Source organism: Microcaecilia unicolor, chromosome 3 (assembly GCF_901765095.1).
Source record: "Microcaecilia unicolor chromosome 3, aMicUni1.1, whole genome shotgun sequence".
NCBI lineage: Eukaryota > Metazoa > Chordata > Amphibia > Gymnophiona > Siphonopidae > Microcaecilia > Microcaecilia unicolor.
Genome location: NC_044033.1, coordinates 459,456,444 through 459,474,146, shown reverse-complemented (window position 1 = coordinate 459,474,146; position 17,703 = coordinate 459,456,444). Strand labels below are relative to the sequence as shown.

At 44.7% G+C, this 17,703-nt stretch overlaps 1 protein-coding gene across 1 annotated transcript in view; it reads right to left on the bottom strand.

Moving 5' to 3' along the window:
* LRRC1 (leucine rich repeat containing 1) overlaps positions 1-17,703 on the bottom strand; it is a 222,038-nt gene that overhangs the window by 58,250 nt on the left and 146,085 nt on the right. Inside the window, exons 6-8 of the mRNA XM_030198969.1 lie at positions 15,889-15,952; positions 3,790-3,864; positions 794-938 (exon numbers count right to left, since the gene is read on the bottom strand). Coding sequence (XP_030054829.1) covers positions 794-938; positions 3,790-3,864; positions 15,889-15,952 — 284 coding nt within the window. The remainder of the gene's footprint in view (positions 1-793; positions 939-3,789; positions 3,865-15,888; positions 15,953-17,703) is intronic.

Below are 17,703 nucleotides of genomic sequence, written 5' to 3'. Positions count from 1 at the left end.
AGTGACTTTCTTCTTTCACCATTTGCTAGCTGCTCCTCACCCAGCAGTCTTTTCTTATTTTTAAATCTGCACTATTTATTATAAGCCTAATTATCTGTAGTCTCTGGCATCTAAATGTTCATAAATTGGTTCCACCAGCAACAGGATCCCAAGAATGTATGTGGGAATTTCAGGGAAGGCATGGGTAACATCTAATTGTTCGTTTTAAGTTAGGTGGAATATATTGAAAGTCCTTTTACTAAGATGCATAAATGGATTTAGTGTATGCTGACAGTGTATGTTAAATATGTAGGTATACAATGGACTGTACACAAATTTAGCGTGTGCTAAATTTGTTAGCACATCTTAGTAAAAGGACCCCTTAGAACCTGTATTAATGAATTTAAATAACTGATAGGGATATGCTGGTTGTGAAACAGATTGTATATCTTATATTTTATTACAATATATATTGATATTTTAAAACTATTTTTGATACTTGGTACCTGGTAATACTGCTTTATTTTTTGTTTTGTGTTTTGAATGGGTTATCAACAGTGGGAAAGATGGAGAAATCGCAAATCAATTGAAAGGAAATGAATAGCTAAAACTTCTGGTGTCTTCTCTTTCACAAAGGTAAACTACTTCGATTACTGCAGCTTTGTAAGTAGTTAGAAAGAAAGCAAAAGGTAAGACGTGTGCCAATGAATCTGAGCACAAGTATAAAATATTATTCTACACAATAAAAATTCTTAAAACAAGACAGAATAAATTCATTCCTTTCATTGCTTTGCTCAATGTGCTGTGCACTTACCAATGCCATCAGGTAAAACTTCAATTAAGTTCTGAGAAACAAGTAGATCTGTTAATGAAATCAGGCCACTGATCTCTTCAGGGAGTCTTTCCAGTTTATTCTCTGACACATCCAAGCATAGCAGGTTTTTCAGATTTCCGATTTCCTATATTATATTCAACAAAGCATATCATGTCTAGACTCACAACTCCCAAATATGCAATAAAAATCCTCATGCTGCTCTTAGCTTTCTAGAAGGGACCGTTACAAGCTTATGCCCTTTATAAAATGTTAAAAAAATAACTGCAGATTAATCTGATACGGTCTGAGCTTTAGAATATACATATATAGTGTTGCAATTTTATAAAAGGCTATTTGTGCATATAAAACACATGCAAAATTGTGTCAATAAAGTTATCTAATTCTTATGACATGGAAAGAGCAGCCATGTGGTCACATGATTAATAGTCATAAACAGCATGGTTTGAACCAAGGGAACTCTTGTGTAGTGAGCCATTTAATCAGCTGGATCTCAACATTTCTGAATTAACTGTTTATGAAAGCCCATGGCTGGGAGAGTTCTCTTTTCAAAATGCTCTGATTGGCCCTTAATATGTAGGCACCCATTGGGAGCATTATTTATTTTATTTTTCTGTAATGGTTCTTTGCTAGGGATGTGCATTTGTTCGAAAGGACAGTTCCCATGCACACAATGGGCTCCTTAGCAATTAGTGGCGCGTCAAATGCTACAAAGCCCGTTCAATTCCTGTGGGCTTCGTTGTATTCAGTGCACAGTAGTCACTACCATGGCTTTGTAAAAGGAGCCCACTGAGAGGAAAATAAACAACATTTTGTTTTTTCCTGTGTTGGAAAGAGTGCACGTTTCTGACAAAAAGTGTATACTCTTTCCCGATAGTGTGTGACTAATGCATGCATGCACATGCTGTTGAGAAATAAATGTACACTCTTTGCAAATGGTACACACTTTCTACCAGATAACACCACTTAAGCAATAATCAGCACTAATTGGCAATAATTAGAATTTACATGTACAACTCGTTAAGCGTATTCTGTAATTAACTGCGCCTAAATTCTAATGTGTGCACTTCAAAAGGGGTGTGGTTATGGGCAGGGAAGTGGGAGTTCCAAAATTTATATGCATAGTTATGGAATATGGCCCAGTGTACGTAAATCATTGGTGTAAATGGAGGCGCGTAGTTTTAGGCACTGGGATATAAACTAACGTATTCTATATATCATGCCTAAATCTAGGCCCCACTTATAAAACACGCTTAGGCGGAAATATTTACTACACGGATTTTTTAAGTGCTTTATATAGAATCTGGCCCTTTAGGATATTGTCTCCATAACAAACAAACAAAAAGAAAAAAACCCAGAAAATGTAAATTCCAATAAACTAAAAAATATTATATATATATATATGTGACCATCTTTGGGAAAAGGTTACTAAAATAGCAGATCCAAAATGTTGAGAATGGCTGATTTTCATGTCATGGGTCCATCAGCCTGAGAAAGTTGCATGTTTGAACTTCTGTAACTTCTTTATTTTTTTTTTTAATTAAAGGATGGGGTTTAAACTGTTGTATTACAAATTATTTGCTCTAATAGAATTCATTATTTATTGTATTTAAGATTTATTTATCACCTTTTTGAAGGAATTCACTCAAGGCGGTGTACAGCAAGATTAAGTCAAACATGGGCAATGGACAATTACAGCAGCAAATATTCGAACAATAATACAAAGTATGGCATATTATACTATAATATAATATCAACACAATATGCAATAAAACATTAAGGTAGAAAGTATAGGGTGTAAACAAAGACAGAACATACAGATAGATAAGATAGAGTGACTGGAGTTAGAAAATGAGAAGACTAATTTAAAGAAAGTTGCAAATAGATCAAAATTATAGGTGAAAAAAAAACCCATACAAATTAAAATACTTGTTTAAAATATCATGGAGACTTTAGTCACCCTTCCTCAGAGATGGTCTCATATTGAAACCACGAGACTAACCCGAAGTTCCAGAACAGCTCGACTGAAGCTTGCAGAGATCCGAGTCACGGTGTGGAAGCAGGAATCTTGTTGTAGGCACAAGAATTGCCAAACTTCCAAGGGCCAGAAAAAAACACTTGTAGGACCGGGTTCTGGCCTATAGGCCAATGGCTGGACAAGCCTGATTTACATCAAACATTTTAAGTGCTCATGTCTAAAATTAGGCTCTTTCTTCTGCAGCTGACGCCAGGTGAGGGGAAAGACACTGTATGAAGGCTGGGGGTAAATGAGAGACTGAGTGATGGCTGAGAGGGAGTCAAAGAACAACAAAGAGAGTCCAAATCTCCCGCAAAAAAACACAAGAAAGCAACAAAACGAGCGGAAGATATCCAGAAAGACCAAACTGAAGTCACAGATGTTAAGAAACCAAAATAATTTATTAGGACCCTACACGGTCCATGTTTCGGCCAGAAAGGCCTTCTTCAGGGGTCTACAAATTGGCATATACGGATGTTCCTCCAAAGGTTCTCACAAAACGAGACGATCGCTTGGTGCTATCCAAGTAAAGCGTGGACTTTTCAGTCTGTATATGCCAATTTGTAGACCCCTGAAGTTTGGTCATTCTGGGTATCTTCCGCTCGTTTTGTTGCTTTCTTGAGAGGGAGTCAACACACACATTTTGCTACTATTTGACCGAACATGGAAAAAACAGTGCATATTTTGGCTCCCCAAAACGATACAAAATATAAAATGTGACCCCCCCCCCCCCCCCCCCATCAGAAAAAGGTTGGACAAGCCTGTTCTGACTGATCCCACAGAATTACTACCGAAACCTGCAGCAATCTTATCAGCTCCACCGATCTGAACCTGCATGTGCAAATCATATCCAGATACAAAGACACTGATAAAGCCCTCATCAACAGCTTAGCAAAATAATGCCAATTTTTGCAGCTTTACAGTATAATAAAACTTTATATTAAAGAGAGATTCATCTTACTGGAGGTAGATCTACTAGCTGGTTTCCATCCAGCCACAGGTCCTTGAGATTAAACAGTGTGCCAATGGTTTCAGGCTGAAATAGTAAGTGAGGACAATTATGTCACAAACAATTTGTATTTTTACTGTCATACATTACAACTGAAGAAAATGAAACTGTACAGAGGAAACTTTTTTTTAATGTTCTTTAAATGTGCTACAATGTTCTGGAAAGCTCAGATTTAAAATGAAATTGTTTCTTTCACCAAGAACAGAAGAAACCCCACCCTTCATGGCTACATACAGGGGATTCATTTGTCCAGTTAAGTTTGTGAGGTAGCTGAACAATCTTCACTGCTAAATTTCCAGCACTGGTCATGATCCCATGGAGTACCCTAACTTTTAGAGCAATGGGTTGAGAATCAGGCATGCAAGGGTTCAAATCCCACTCCATTCCTTGTGATTCTGGATATGGCATGTTACCCTCTAATTTCCTCAGGTACCAACTTATGGGCAGATGATCGAAAGCCCAATGCTGTTCTAAACAACTCTCTAAAAACAGCGCTGGAACAGCGCGGGGCTTTACCGCCCCTATGATCAGAGATAAAAGCATGCAAATTTAAGCATGCTATTCTCTCTGATCATAAGGTAAAAGTGCAGGAGGATTGTGCCTGAGCATGTGCTCAGGCACAATCCTCCTGCACTTGTTTGACAGGTCTAGGCTGTCAAAAGCCTAGACCTGTCAAACACAGGGGCTGGAGGTCCATGGGACCACCAGACCCCAAGTACCCCCACCACAAGCCAAGACACGTTTGGGTCTCCAGCCCCCCCCCCCCCCCCCCCCACACCCCTCCTAGCATCCCCTCAAATAAAGCACTGGTGGCCATAAGCCAAACCCTCCGTTCCCTCTGATTCCCCCGACACAGGTTCAGCCCCCCCTAACCCCCCTGACATCCCCTCACATGAATGGAGCCCTGGTGACCCAGTGGGCCGCGAGTCAAACCCCACCCCACCCCTCTGGTGGTCTTAGCGGCCCTTCCCCACCCCTTATCTTCGGTGGAGGAGGGAGGTGGCCTCCCTCCTCTTCCAATGGTGGTGCATTGGAATGCAAAGTTTAGAAAATGTATTTTTTTCTCACAGTGTTTAGTGGTCTCTCCTAGGACCCTTGTCATCACTCTCAAGATTTATCTGTATTCCTCCTTTGATGGCAGAATAGGCATCTACTTTGTGGCCTTATATGGTTTCTCCCTTATATGGTGTGAAGTCCCACCTAGCACATTCCAGGATGCACGGGGCAGGGCTGGGCACCGCCATTTTCATGGCGGCGCCGTTGGAAGAGGAGGGAGGCCACTTCCCTCCTCCACTGAAGGTAGGGGTAGGGAAGGGCCGCTAAGACCACCGGGAGAGGGGGGTGAGGTGGGGATTGACTCATGGCCCACCCTCACTCTTTATATGCCTCCCTCTCACAGCATTGATCCCTTTCACACAAACATCCCCTCATCAATGCCCTCTTTTTCACATCCACCCCTTCTTGTCTTCTGCCGCTTCTTTCAACTAATTTCTAAAGCAAAATTTCTCTCTCAACCTCTTCCCATCCATCCCAGCCCCCTCCCCCAGTCATCATCCCTCCAAAAGATCCCTATGCCCTCTGCCACCCCTTCCATGATTTCCATCTTACCCTTCTCCCACACCAATCTAAGCCAGAGGGAGGAGGTAAACAATCCTTCTTGTCTACTGCTCAAGGCCTAACTATTCAAGTTAGGCCCCAGATGAAAAAGGAAATCAACACAGCTCAGGACATTGCTGCTCATCTTCTCCACCTCCTCCTACCATTCCAAGAAACATGGAGAGGGGGAAGGGGAGAGAATATGTACAGACATGCACCTGGCCCAACCTGGCAAGTCGATAAGCCACCCTCTAATTTCCTTTAATTCCTCAGGAACCACACAATCCCATAACATCAATTGCCTTAGCATTATAGGAGATTAAGGGTTCTGCTTATTTTCTGATGTGTGAGAAAAGTCTAGAGATAGGAATAATGAAATATAAGCCTGACAAGGAAAATAATTAGTAATTTCATATCTCCTGGTGATTACTCACCTATCAGGTGACATCATATCAATCACTACGGTGTGAGGCCTTTTCTTGTCTGAATCATTTTTTATACAAACAAACCCAATTAAGGATTAACTTGTTCTTATTTATGTAGTGCCATGCCACACATCCCAATGATTTGCAAAGAGCTACGACTGCACCGAATCCCCGGTGAGTAAGATAATATTGGATGTCTTCAATCAAAAACCTTGTAATTGACATTAAATGAGACGACCACATTCCTGCAGAAGGTGACGCGATCTTATTTGACATAATAGGATAAAAACGTTCTGAGAGGAAATTAACTGAACCATTTTCGGCTATAACTGGGACATATTTGCATAGTTCTCAGACCGACAGTTTTTCTACTGACTTCAGCTTTTTCTGAGCACTTTAGCTACTCAATCAGATTCTAAATTTGTACATGTGAATTTTTCCATTCATAAGCATTGGCATGCAAACTTTAGAAAATGTATTTTTCTCTCACAGTGTTTAGTGATCTCTCCTAGGACCCTTGTCATCACTCTCAAGATTTATCTGTATTCCTCCTTTGATGGCAGAATAGGCATCTACTTTGTGGCCTACAGCACAGTCTGCATTTAATTTTGACAAAATTATTTCAAAGTTTTAATCTAACTCCATGATGGCTGAATGAGAAGTAGCCTAGTGGTTAAATCAGTGGGGTACAAAAATGGGAAGCCAAGGTTCTGATCCTTCTCCTCACCGATACACATTATGGGAGGGAATGCTATAAAGGACACTAAAAATCAGCCCCTTCCCCCGATATTTAACTGGCCAGACATGGCCACTGACCAGTTAAATTGCATATCAGCACCTAATCACTAATATTCTGGGGGCAGATAGCCATTTATCTCTGATAAATATTGCCGGTTAGCACCTAGTGCATAACTGGCTATAATGCATGACTTATCCAGTTAGGTGGTGATATTCAGCATAAATCGCCGTCCTATCTTTAATTGCTATAAAGTTAATCGGTTATCGCTGAATATTTAAAAAAAACAACCCAGATGTTCAATGCCAGTCGCTAGAAATGGTCCTGCATTGAATATCCAGGTTTAATGCCGGGGCAGACAGCAACAGAGCTGCCCCATCACCGAATGAATATCAGGCCCCAGGAGTCCAAAATCTGGGTGCTAAGAAAGCATTCTATAACAGCATCTGGGCACCCAGATTCCATTAAATAATAGAGCCCAAGTTGGAATTCGGGCACTTAACTTTAGGCAACCACACTTAACACCAAGTAAAAGGATGGTGTAAATGTTAGCACCTAAGTGTGCAATTTATTGTATTCTATAAGTTTGGCACCTAAATGTGTGACTCACCTATGCCCCACCCATACATATGCCCCTCCCTCTGCAGTTACATACTAAAGCACTTACACCAGGGGTCCTCAAATGCAGTCCTCAAGGTCCACAACCCAGCCTGGCTTTCAGGATTTCCACAATGAATATATATAAAATCTACTTGCATGCAGTGGAAACAGTGAATGCAAATAGATCTCATACATATTCATTGTGGAAACGCTGAAAACCAGGCTGAGTTGTGGACCTCAAGGACTGGTTTTGAGACCCTCTGACTTTGACACTTAACATAAAAGAGTGCAGGGCAGTTCGACGCCTAAGGAGAAATTAGACCTTACCTGCTAATTTGCTTTCCTTTAGATCCTCCGGACCGGCCCATGGTTGAACTGATGGGTTGTGCATGCCTTCCATCTCTCCTGCTCTTATTCTTTTTATCTGTCACATTCTCAACCTCTCACTTTCCACTGCGACTGTCCCTGCTGCCTTTAAACATGTTGTGGTCACACCTCTCCTTAAGAAGCCTTCACTCGACCCTACTTGTCCCTCTAATTACCGACCAATCTCCCTCCTTCCTTTTCTCTCCAAATTACTTGAGCGTGCTGTTCACCGCCACTGCCTTGATTTTCTCTCCTCACATGCTATTCTTGACCCACTACAATCTGGTTTTCGCCCTCTCCACTCAACCGAAACTGCGCTTACTAAAGTCTCCAATGACCTATTACTGGCTAAATCCAGAGGTCAATATTCCATCCTCATTCTTCTTGATCTTTCCGCTGCTTTTGACACTGTCGATCACAGCATACTTCTCGATACCCTGTCCTCACTTGGATTCCAGGGCTCTGTCCTTTCCTGGTTCTCTTCCTACCAGTCCCTCCACACCTTTAGTGTTCACTCTGGTGGATCCTTTTCTACTTCTATCCCTCTGCCTGTCAGCGTACCTCAGGGTTCTGTTCTTGTTCCCCTCCTCTTTTCTATCTACACTTCTTCCCTTGGTTCATTAATCTCATCCCATGGCTTTTCCTACCATCTCTATGCTGATGACTCCCAAATCTACCTTTCTACCCCTGATATCTCACCTTGCATCCAAACCAAAGTTTCAGCGTGCTTGTCTGACATTGCTGCCTGGATGTCTCAACACCATCTGAAATTAAATATGACCAAAACCGAGCTTCTCATTTTCCCCCCCAAACCCACCCCCCCCCCCCCCCCCCCCCCCCCCCCCCCCCCCCCCCCGTTTTCTATTTCTGTTGATGGCTCTCTCATTCTCCCTGTCTCCTCAGCTCGAAACCTTGGGGTCATCTTTGACTCTTCTCTCTCCTTCTCTGCTCATATCCAGCAGATTGCCAAGACATGTCGTTTCTTTCTTTACAACATCCGTAAAATCCGCCCCTTTCTTTCTGAGCACTCTACCAAAACCCTCATCCACACCCTTGTCACCTCTCGTTTAGACTACTGCAATCTGCTTCTTGCTGGCCTCCCACTTAGTCACCTCTCCCCTCTCCAGTCAGTTCAAAACTCTGCTGCCCGTCTCGTCTTCCGCCAGGGTCGCTTTACTCATACTACCCCTCTCCTCAAGACCCTTCACTGGCTCCCTATCCGTTTTTGCATCCTGTTCAAACTTCTTCTACTAACCTATAAATGTACTCACTCTGCTGCTCCCCAGTATCTCTCCACACTCGTCCTTCCCTACACCCCTTCCCGTGCACTCCGCTCCATGGATAAATCCTTTTTATCTGTTCCCTTTTCCACTACTGCCAACTCCAGACTTCGCGCCTTCTGTCTCGCTGCACCCTACGCCTGGAATAAACTTCCTGATCCCCTACGTCTTGCCCCATCCTTGGCCACCTTTAAATCTAGACTGAAAGCCCACCTCTTTAACATTGCTTTTGACTCGTAACCACTTGTAACCACTCGCCTCCACCTACCCTCCTCTCTTCCTTCCCGTTCACATTAATTGATTTGATTTGCTTACTTTACTTATTTTTTGTCTATTAGATTGTAAGCTCTATGAGCAGGGACTGTCTTTCTTCTATGTTTGTGCAGCGCTGCGTACGCCTTGTAGCGCTATAGAAATGCTAAATAGTAGTAGTAGGAGGAGGAGGAGACTGAGAAACTTCTGACTCGAGAGCCAATAAGAGCCCTAACAAAGAAGGAAAGAAGAGAAAGACCAAACCTTCTGTGTCCTGTGGCATCTAAGCAGCCACCAAGCAGTCATAAACCGTGCTTGAAGGACGGCCAAGCCATGCAGCAACGCTCACCAACAACTCCGTCAAAGAGAAGAGGTATGGCATAACAGGGTTTTAACTAGTTTTTTTTAATAAATAAATGAACTGTCAACTTGCAGAGCAACTCCGTCATAGAACTCAGGAACTATGTAAAAACAATCACTTTTCAAAGAACACGGGAGGGACCTGGGCCGGTCTGGAGGAATTAAAGGAAAGCAAATTAGCAGTTAAGGTCTAATTTCTCCTTCCTTAGCGTCCCTCCGGACCGGCCCAGGGTTGAACTGATGGGAAATAACAAAGTAGTAGCCCTAAGGGAGGGACCCCAGCAAACCCACTGTTAGCACTCAAGTTACAAAAATCGCCTCCTGCCAACACTGTACATCCAGTCTATAGTGTCTACAAAAGGAATGCGAGGCCCACGTCACTGCCTTACAAATGTCTGCGGGTGGCACCATGAATCGCTCCACCCAAGAAGCTGCTTGTCCCCTTGTGGAGTGAGCCTTAACATCTTCCAGGACCGTTCTCCTGGCAAGCATGTAAGCAGAAGCTATCATCTCTTCGAGCCACCGAGAAATAGTGGGCTTAGAGGCGGCCAAACCCTTACGCAAACCGGCCTGGAGTACAAACAGATGATCCATGCACCTGAAGTCGTCAGTAACAAATAGCATTTCAGAACTCTCTTAATGTCCAATGTACGCAACTTCCTCTGAGACACAGGACATGGAGGAAGACCGACTGGGAGAGATGAAACCGTGACAGTACCTTAGATAAGAAAGAAGGCACTGGGCGCAAAACCACTCGCTCCTTAGAAAACTCCAAAAATGTCAGGAAGAGACACCGACTTCCCTCGCACCTGGCCTCGGAAACAGGACAAGCCTTTATCAAAGCCATGCTGCAAAAAATCCAAAATCTCCACCACCGAAGCCCGGAAGGGAGAAATACCACTATCTGCACACCACACCTCAAAAATCCTCCAGGTAGACCAGTGACGTAACTGGAGAATGGTTGGAATCACTGGAGCGGAATAACCTCTCTTCGTTAAGCGAGCCCATTCAATGGCCAGGCCATAAGACAAAAATCGAGCTGGATCTGGATGAAGGACCGGGCCTTGCGACAGAAGATCCTTGAGAACAGGGAGATGAAGAGGAGGTGCAGTCTGAAGGCACTGAATGTCTGCGTACCACGGACGACGAGGTCAATCGGGTGCCACGAGGACTACCGGACCCCCATGAACCTCAATTCTTAAGAGACGACCCAAGAGAGGTCACGGAGGAAACACGGATAGAAGACCGGAAGGCCACTGTTGTAAGAAGGCATCTATCCCCGCTGCTCTTGAGTCTCTTCGACGACTGAAAAAGTGGGGAACCTTTGCGTTGCGGCCGGAGGCCAAAAGATCCAGGATCGGAACGCCCCACTGATCCTCTATCAATTGAAATGCTCAAGGGCTGAGAGACCATTCCCCTGGATCGAGGGAGTGATGACTGAGAAAGTCTGCCTGAACGTTTTCGGCTCCCGCCACATGGGAAGCCGAGATGGCGACCAGGTGAAGCTCCGCCCATGCCATGAAACTCACCGCCTCCCATTGCAAGAGTCGACTCTTTGTTCCCCCATGGTGGTTGACATAGGCCCTAGCCATGGCTTTCTCCAATAATATCCGCACCACCTTGCCTGCTATGAGGGAACGAAACTCCTCCAGAGCTAGACGAATTGCCTTGGTCTCTAACCAACTGATGGACTGGGACACTTCCATGGGAGACCAGAGACCCTGCACAAGCTTTCCTAAGCATTGGGCTCCCCAGCTCCGTAGGCTGGCATCAGTTGTTAACACTATCCACTGGGGGGACTCCAGTGGCATCCCCCTGGTGAGACTGCCCTCCCGCAACCACAAGAAGAGACTGCTGCGCTCTTGGGAATGCAGGGGCAACTTCACCTGAAGGTAATCTGTCTTAGGAGACCATCTGGACAATAGGGAAGATTGGAGAGACCTCATGTGAGCCCTGGATCAGGGTACTACCTCTATCGTCGCTGCCATGGAACCCAGAACTTGAAGATAATCCCGAGCACAGAGGCCGTGTCTGTGAAGTAACCCCTGAACCTGAGATCGCAGCTTGAGCACCCTGCCTGGGAAAGGAAAACCTGTCCCTGTGCTGTGTCGAAGGTAACGCCCAAATACTCCAGGGACTGTGACGGTACCAGACAGCTCTTGGCTGAGCTGACCACCCAACCAAGGGACTGCAGGAAACTCATCACCCGGGCCATAACCTGCACACTCTCCTGATAAGATTTCGCTTTGATGAGCCAGTCGTCCAAGTACGGGTGGACTAGGATTCCATCCTTCCTGAGGGCCGCCGCCACTACTACCATGACTTTGGTGAAAGTGCGAGGTGCTGTAACAAACCCGAACGGCAGAGCCAGAAACTGAAAATGCCGGCCCAGAATGGCAAACCGAAGGAACTTCTGGTAACCGGGCTGGATAGAAATGTGCAGATAAGCCACATTGAGCCTGCAAACAGGTGGGAAAACGTGGGGTACAAATGCAACAAATAATTAAAAATAAATAAGCTTCCGTCAGATCTAAGGCACTTAAAAACTCTCCTGTACGGACGGCGACGATGACCGACCGAAGGGTCTCCATTTGAAAACTTGTGACTTTGAGAGCCCGATTGACAGCTTTGAGATCCAAAATAGGACGGAAGGAGCCCTCCTTCTTGGGGACCACAAAGTAAATGGAATACCGGCCTTGTCCGCACTCTGAAGAAGGAACTGGGCATTTGGCATGAAGGTCCAAGAGCCTCTGTAAGGTGTCCCGAACCGCTCCCGCTTTTAGGCGAGAACGGAAGGAAGACTCCAGAAAGGCGTCTGAATAATTTCCAAGACCCATTAGTCGGAGGTTACGTGGGCCCACCTCTGAAAGAACTGCGACAGACGAGCGCCTACAGGGATCAGAGGAGAGACCCTCACCCCTTCATTGGGAAGGACGGGAAGGGGAGCGGAAATCCCTCGACCGGCCATGGCCAAACAAGGAATCCCGACTATTCGGACGAGGCCTATCCTCTGGGAAACAAGGAACCCTCATATCACCCAAAGTACACACCAATTTATCCAAATCTTCCCCAAACAACAGAGAACCTCGGAAGGGAAATTTGCTCAAATTATATTTGGAGGCCGCATCCGCTGACCAGCCCCGCAACCATAGGGAGCGGCGGGCATCAACCCCCAAAGCTAAGGACTTGGAGGATGCTCTCAGGAGATCGTACAAGGCATCTGCCAGAAATACAGAGCCCATCTCAATCTTGGCTACCTCTGCATCAATAGAAGTCAGATCGTCCGAGGACCTATCTAGCACTCTCTCTGCCCAGCGGAAATAGGCCCTGGCTACCAATGACCCGCAGATGGCAGCTTGAACTGCCAGAGATGAGACATCAAAACTGTTCTTCAGGAAAGCATCCAACCTCCGGTCCTGAACATCCCTGAGGGCAGTACCACCGTTCACCGGGATCGTATTGCGTTTGGTAACCGCAGAGAGTAACTGCGTTGACCACTGGGACATTCAGAAGGGCCCTATCTGACTCTGGCACCAGGTAAAGGTGGGTCATGCATCGGGCTGGATGAAAGGAGAAGTCATGAACATCCCATTGCGTTTGAATGATATCCTGAATGTCCTGATGCATGGGAAAAGTTCTTGCCAAAGATCTGGTACCTTTGACCAAGAGGTCCACCTTGCAGACTTCTGAGGCTGGGGTCTGGTCCTCTTCGAAATGGAGCATGGACGAGATGAGCTCCTGACAGTCCTCCTTATGAAAAATCCGGACCACCGAAGGATCTTCTCCCGGAGGCAAGAGGGCGCCGTGGGATCAGAAGGTAACTGGTCTTCCCAAAACTCTTCCGCTAATCCTTCCTCCTCTCCCAGGAACGGGTCCAGATCTGAAACCGGATCCTCTTCCAGGTCTAAGCAGACTCGAGGTCTTTTAGGGGGAGCAAAGGTTCTGGAGGCCAACTCCCCTATCCCTGCGACTCCCATGCCTGCCTTTTTCATGAGGAAAGCCTGGTACATCTGGAGGACAAACTCAGGGGGAAAACCCTCCAGACACTGCCTCAGGCTGAACTGAAGGCTGTGCAGCTGATGGGAGCTCACGTGCTGCAGAGGATGTAGTTCCAGGCAAGATGGCTGACTTCCCTGCCACACCCGATGGGCCAGCCAGATCCACGGATGAACGGGAGGATGCTGAGACAGGCGCAGCCTGCGAAGCGTTCGTGGGAAGGGGTGGCTCTGGTACAGCAATCTCGGTGCAAAATTTACACTCCCCGAGCGCACCTACTCCCCTGCGCTGGCACACAGCACAATGCTTTAACTTCTCTGCCATAGCGACGTCGCTCTGCGCCCCTGTGAAAATTTTTTTTTACAAATGCAGCCGCTGCAGAACACGAGAAAGAGAGAAGACTGAAAAGAAGCCAGCAATCACAGCGGAGCTGGTTGCTCGTTCGTGCCACGGTTTTTTTTTTTTTGTTTGTTTTGCTTTTGTTGTTTTTTCAAACCAGGAGCCCAGAGACAAAAGGAACTGAAGCAGGCTCACAAATCAGTGCAGCACGACAGAGCTGCTTGCTCGTTTGTGCCTGGGGGAGAGGAAAGGTAACAAACTGGTGCTTTTTTTTTTTTCAATCAAACAAGCAAGTGGCTGCCTCTCCCAAAAGCTAAACACCTTTCCTCCGAAAGGGTTAGCCCTTCCCTGCACCAAAGGGAGATGGGGAGGAAGTGGGGGAGGGACTCGGGACCCCCGAGTATAGCACCCCAGAGGCTGGAGAGGAAAATAAACATTGCTCTCTCTTCCTAGCCTCTATACTGGATTCCCCAGGCACAAAAGAGAATTATTTTTTTTTTAAATAGAGAGAGAGACTAATGGGTCCACCTTCTACGGCCTGCTGGAGACTGAGAAAATACTGAGGCTAGGGTCACATGGCCAGGGTTCTTATTGGCTCTCTAGAGTCAGAAGTTTCTCAGTCTCCTCCTGCTGGAAGGTGTGCACAACCCATCAGTCCAACCCTGGGCCCGTCCGGAGGGACACTAAGAAAATGTCATTTAGCCCCACCATTTGGGCACCTAATGTCCGATTCAGTGCCTAAAGTTAGGCACGTTATATAAAATTATGTAGACCTTGACGAGTCATTTCATCCTTTCTTATATGAAGAATAAACTTAGGGACAGATTTACAAAAGTGCACTATTGTATAAACACATATCAAACAGAGGCCATAAGGGGATTGGATTTGATATACAGCCTTTCTGTGGTTACAATCAAAGCAGTTAACATATATATATACAGGTGCTTATTTTGGTACCTGGGGCAATGGAGGGTTAAGGGGTCCTTTTACTAAGATGCGATGAAAAATGTCCTGTGGTAGTGTAGACACGTGTTTTGGGCATGTGCAGAATTATGTTTCAGCACACCTACAAAAAATGCCTTTTTAAAAATTTTTGCCGAAAATGGATGTGCGACAAAATGAAAATTGCCGCACGCGTCCATTTTGTGTCTGAGACCTTACCGCCAACATTGACCTAGCGGTAAATTCTCATGCAGTAACTGGGCAGTAATGACCTGCGCGTGTCCGAAAATAACATTTATTTTCTGGACACGTGCAAAAAATGAAATTACTGCAAGAGCCACACAGTAGCCGGGCGGTAACTCCATTTGGCACATGTTGGGCGCGCGTGGACGCTTACGTGGCTTAGTAAAAGGGCCCCTAAGTGACTTGCCCAGAGTCACAAGGAACTGCAGTGGAAATCGAACCTAGTTCCCCAGATTCTCAGGCCGATGCACTAACCACTAGGCTACTCCTCCACACAGAACTGTGTGGTAGCACACTTAAATCCACCCTTGGGAATGTAAGCACTCTGGGGCAGGTAACTAGTAACACAGTAACATAGTAGATGGCGGCAGAAAAAAGACCTGCACGGTCCATCCAGTCTGCCCAAGAAACGTGCCACTTTTTTGTGTATACCTTACCTTGATTTGTACCTGTCCTTTTCAGGGCACAGACCGTATAAGTCTGCCCAGCACTATCCCCGCCTCCCACCACTGGCTCTGGCACAGACCGTATAAGTCTGCCCGGCACTATCCCCGCCTCCCAACCACCAGCCCCGCCTCCCATAATTAGGATATCTGACTGTAATTCACCTTAAGCTTGGGGTTGGAAAAGCAATTAAGTTTAAAATCTTAAATTTGTCAAGCCATGAGAACTGCATATCTTACTGCAGAACATGTCACAAAAAGATTTCCAGCTGCAGTGATGTTTGTTCTGTTTTTTTATCAGACCATTTTGGATTCAAGTATATTATGAATTTGATATCTCATATATTGATAGAATATACTTGTTGACAGGGGTTATATGTCATTGTAGCCCACCTTATGCAGCTCTCTTGAAAGCACTTATAAAAAAAGCACTTACAAAAAAATCGAATTGAGGCAAAGAACAGAAATCTTACCAAAGTATAAAGTTCATTGTTTCCCAGATCAAGCTCCTCTAATCTGTGGAGCTGGGCAAGAGACCTGTCAAAAAAAAAAGCAAAACCAAGGAATAAATACAGCAGTTTGGAAAGCTATTACCACGAAGAAAAGTGAAAAGGAAAAATAATCTCATAGTGTCTCACAAAATGGCTTGGGTTTAAGTCTATGAAAAGCAGATTTTTTTTCCCACTAAATAACATGCCAGAAATCACCATCAGGGGATCCTATTAAATTCAGTATACATCCCTCCTGCTTCCATCTGTAAAATCCCATAAGGACTTGGGTGTTTCAAGAGCCAACACAGTCCAAAATCCTTTCAGGCAATATTCAGCAGTCTGAACAAATAAAGTTACACCGATAATTTAAACAAGCAATCTTATGTGTATTTTGATATACAATGTGCATTCAGGTTTGAACCCTGAAAATTCTGGCATAACTTTACATGGATAAGTTATTCATTAGGGGGGGGCAATTTTATAAGTGACATCTCCATTTAGACACCTTGATGTGGTGCAGTAGGAGCCAATTCTATTACAGCATCTGGGCACATGGAATCCATTATAAAATGCTAGTGCAACCTGGCATTGGTACCTAACATTTACAGGTCTACAATTTCACCAGCCATAGACCTGGTTTAACTGCGGTTGCATAAAGTTTCCAGTTTATTCAGGGCTTATATCCGGCCTATCAATTCAATATCTGGGTGACTTAGAATCAAATCTAAGGGGGGAGGGAGATAAACACATGTAAGGGGGGGGGACAGTATTCTATAAGTTATGTATGCAAGTGGGAGCCCTGCCCATGCCCCACCCATGTATACGTCTCACTTGCAACACAAATGTCACTTCCCTTGTGCCCTTACAGAAGAGCGCTTAGGCCACGGATTCTCAAATCCAGTCCTTGAGGTCCACATACCAGCCTAGTTTTCAGGATTTCCACAATGTATATGTATGAGATCTATCTGATTGCAATGGAAGCAGTGAGTGCAAATAGATCAGATCTCATGCATATTCATTGTGGAAATCCTGAAAACCAGGTTGGTATATGGACCTTGAGAACTGGATTTGAGGACCCTTGGCTTAGGTGTCCTGCTAGCACTTACATGCAAGACTATGGAGTCAGAAGCAAAAAACTTACAACATTACAATATACACTAAATTTATCGTTTTATACTTAGATATACATATCTTTGCTCTGGATCCAAAGTTATATTTACCAGTACTTTAGATGCAGAACAAAAAATGTAAGTATCAGTAGCAGTTGGAATCAGATCTTGAGCCTGCATCAGAGTCGGACAGTAAAAAAAAAAAAAAAGAGGGGTCGGAGTTGAAGGTTTGGTGTTCCAATTTCACAGCCCTGCTTACAAGCATAACTGTACATTTACTTGTCAAAGTGCTAGTATTCTGCAATTTTCCACTTGAAAGTGACACAAACGCAGGTGTCCTGTTATAGAATTATCCCTCTGCTATTTCTGAATGCAGACTTTAACAGACAATATGGAGAGCAGCTAAATTTTACTGCTCTCTAAGGGGCCTTTTTACTACAGTATTTTAAGTTTTGGGCTTACCCCCAATTCTATATAAAGTGCTAAAAAATGTGCATGCACCCAATTTGTGCGTGTATTTTAATTGAAGCTAATTAGCACCAATAATTGGCTTAACAAGCAATTATTAGTACTAATTAGTACTAAGGAGTGGAGGCTTAGCCTAGTGGTTAGTGCAGTGGACTTTGATCCTGGGGAACTGAGTTTGATTCCCACTGCAGCTCCTTGTGACTTTGGGCAAGTCACCTAA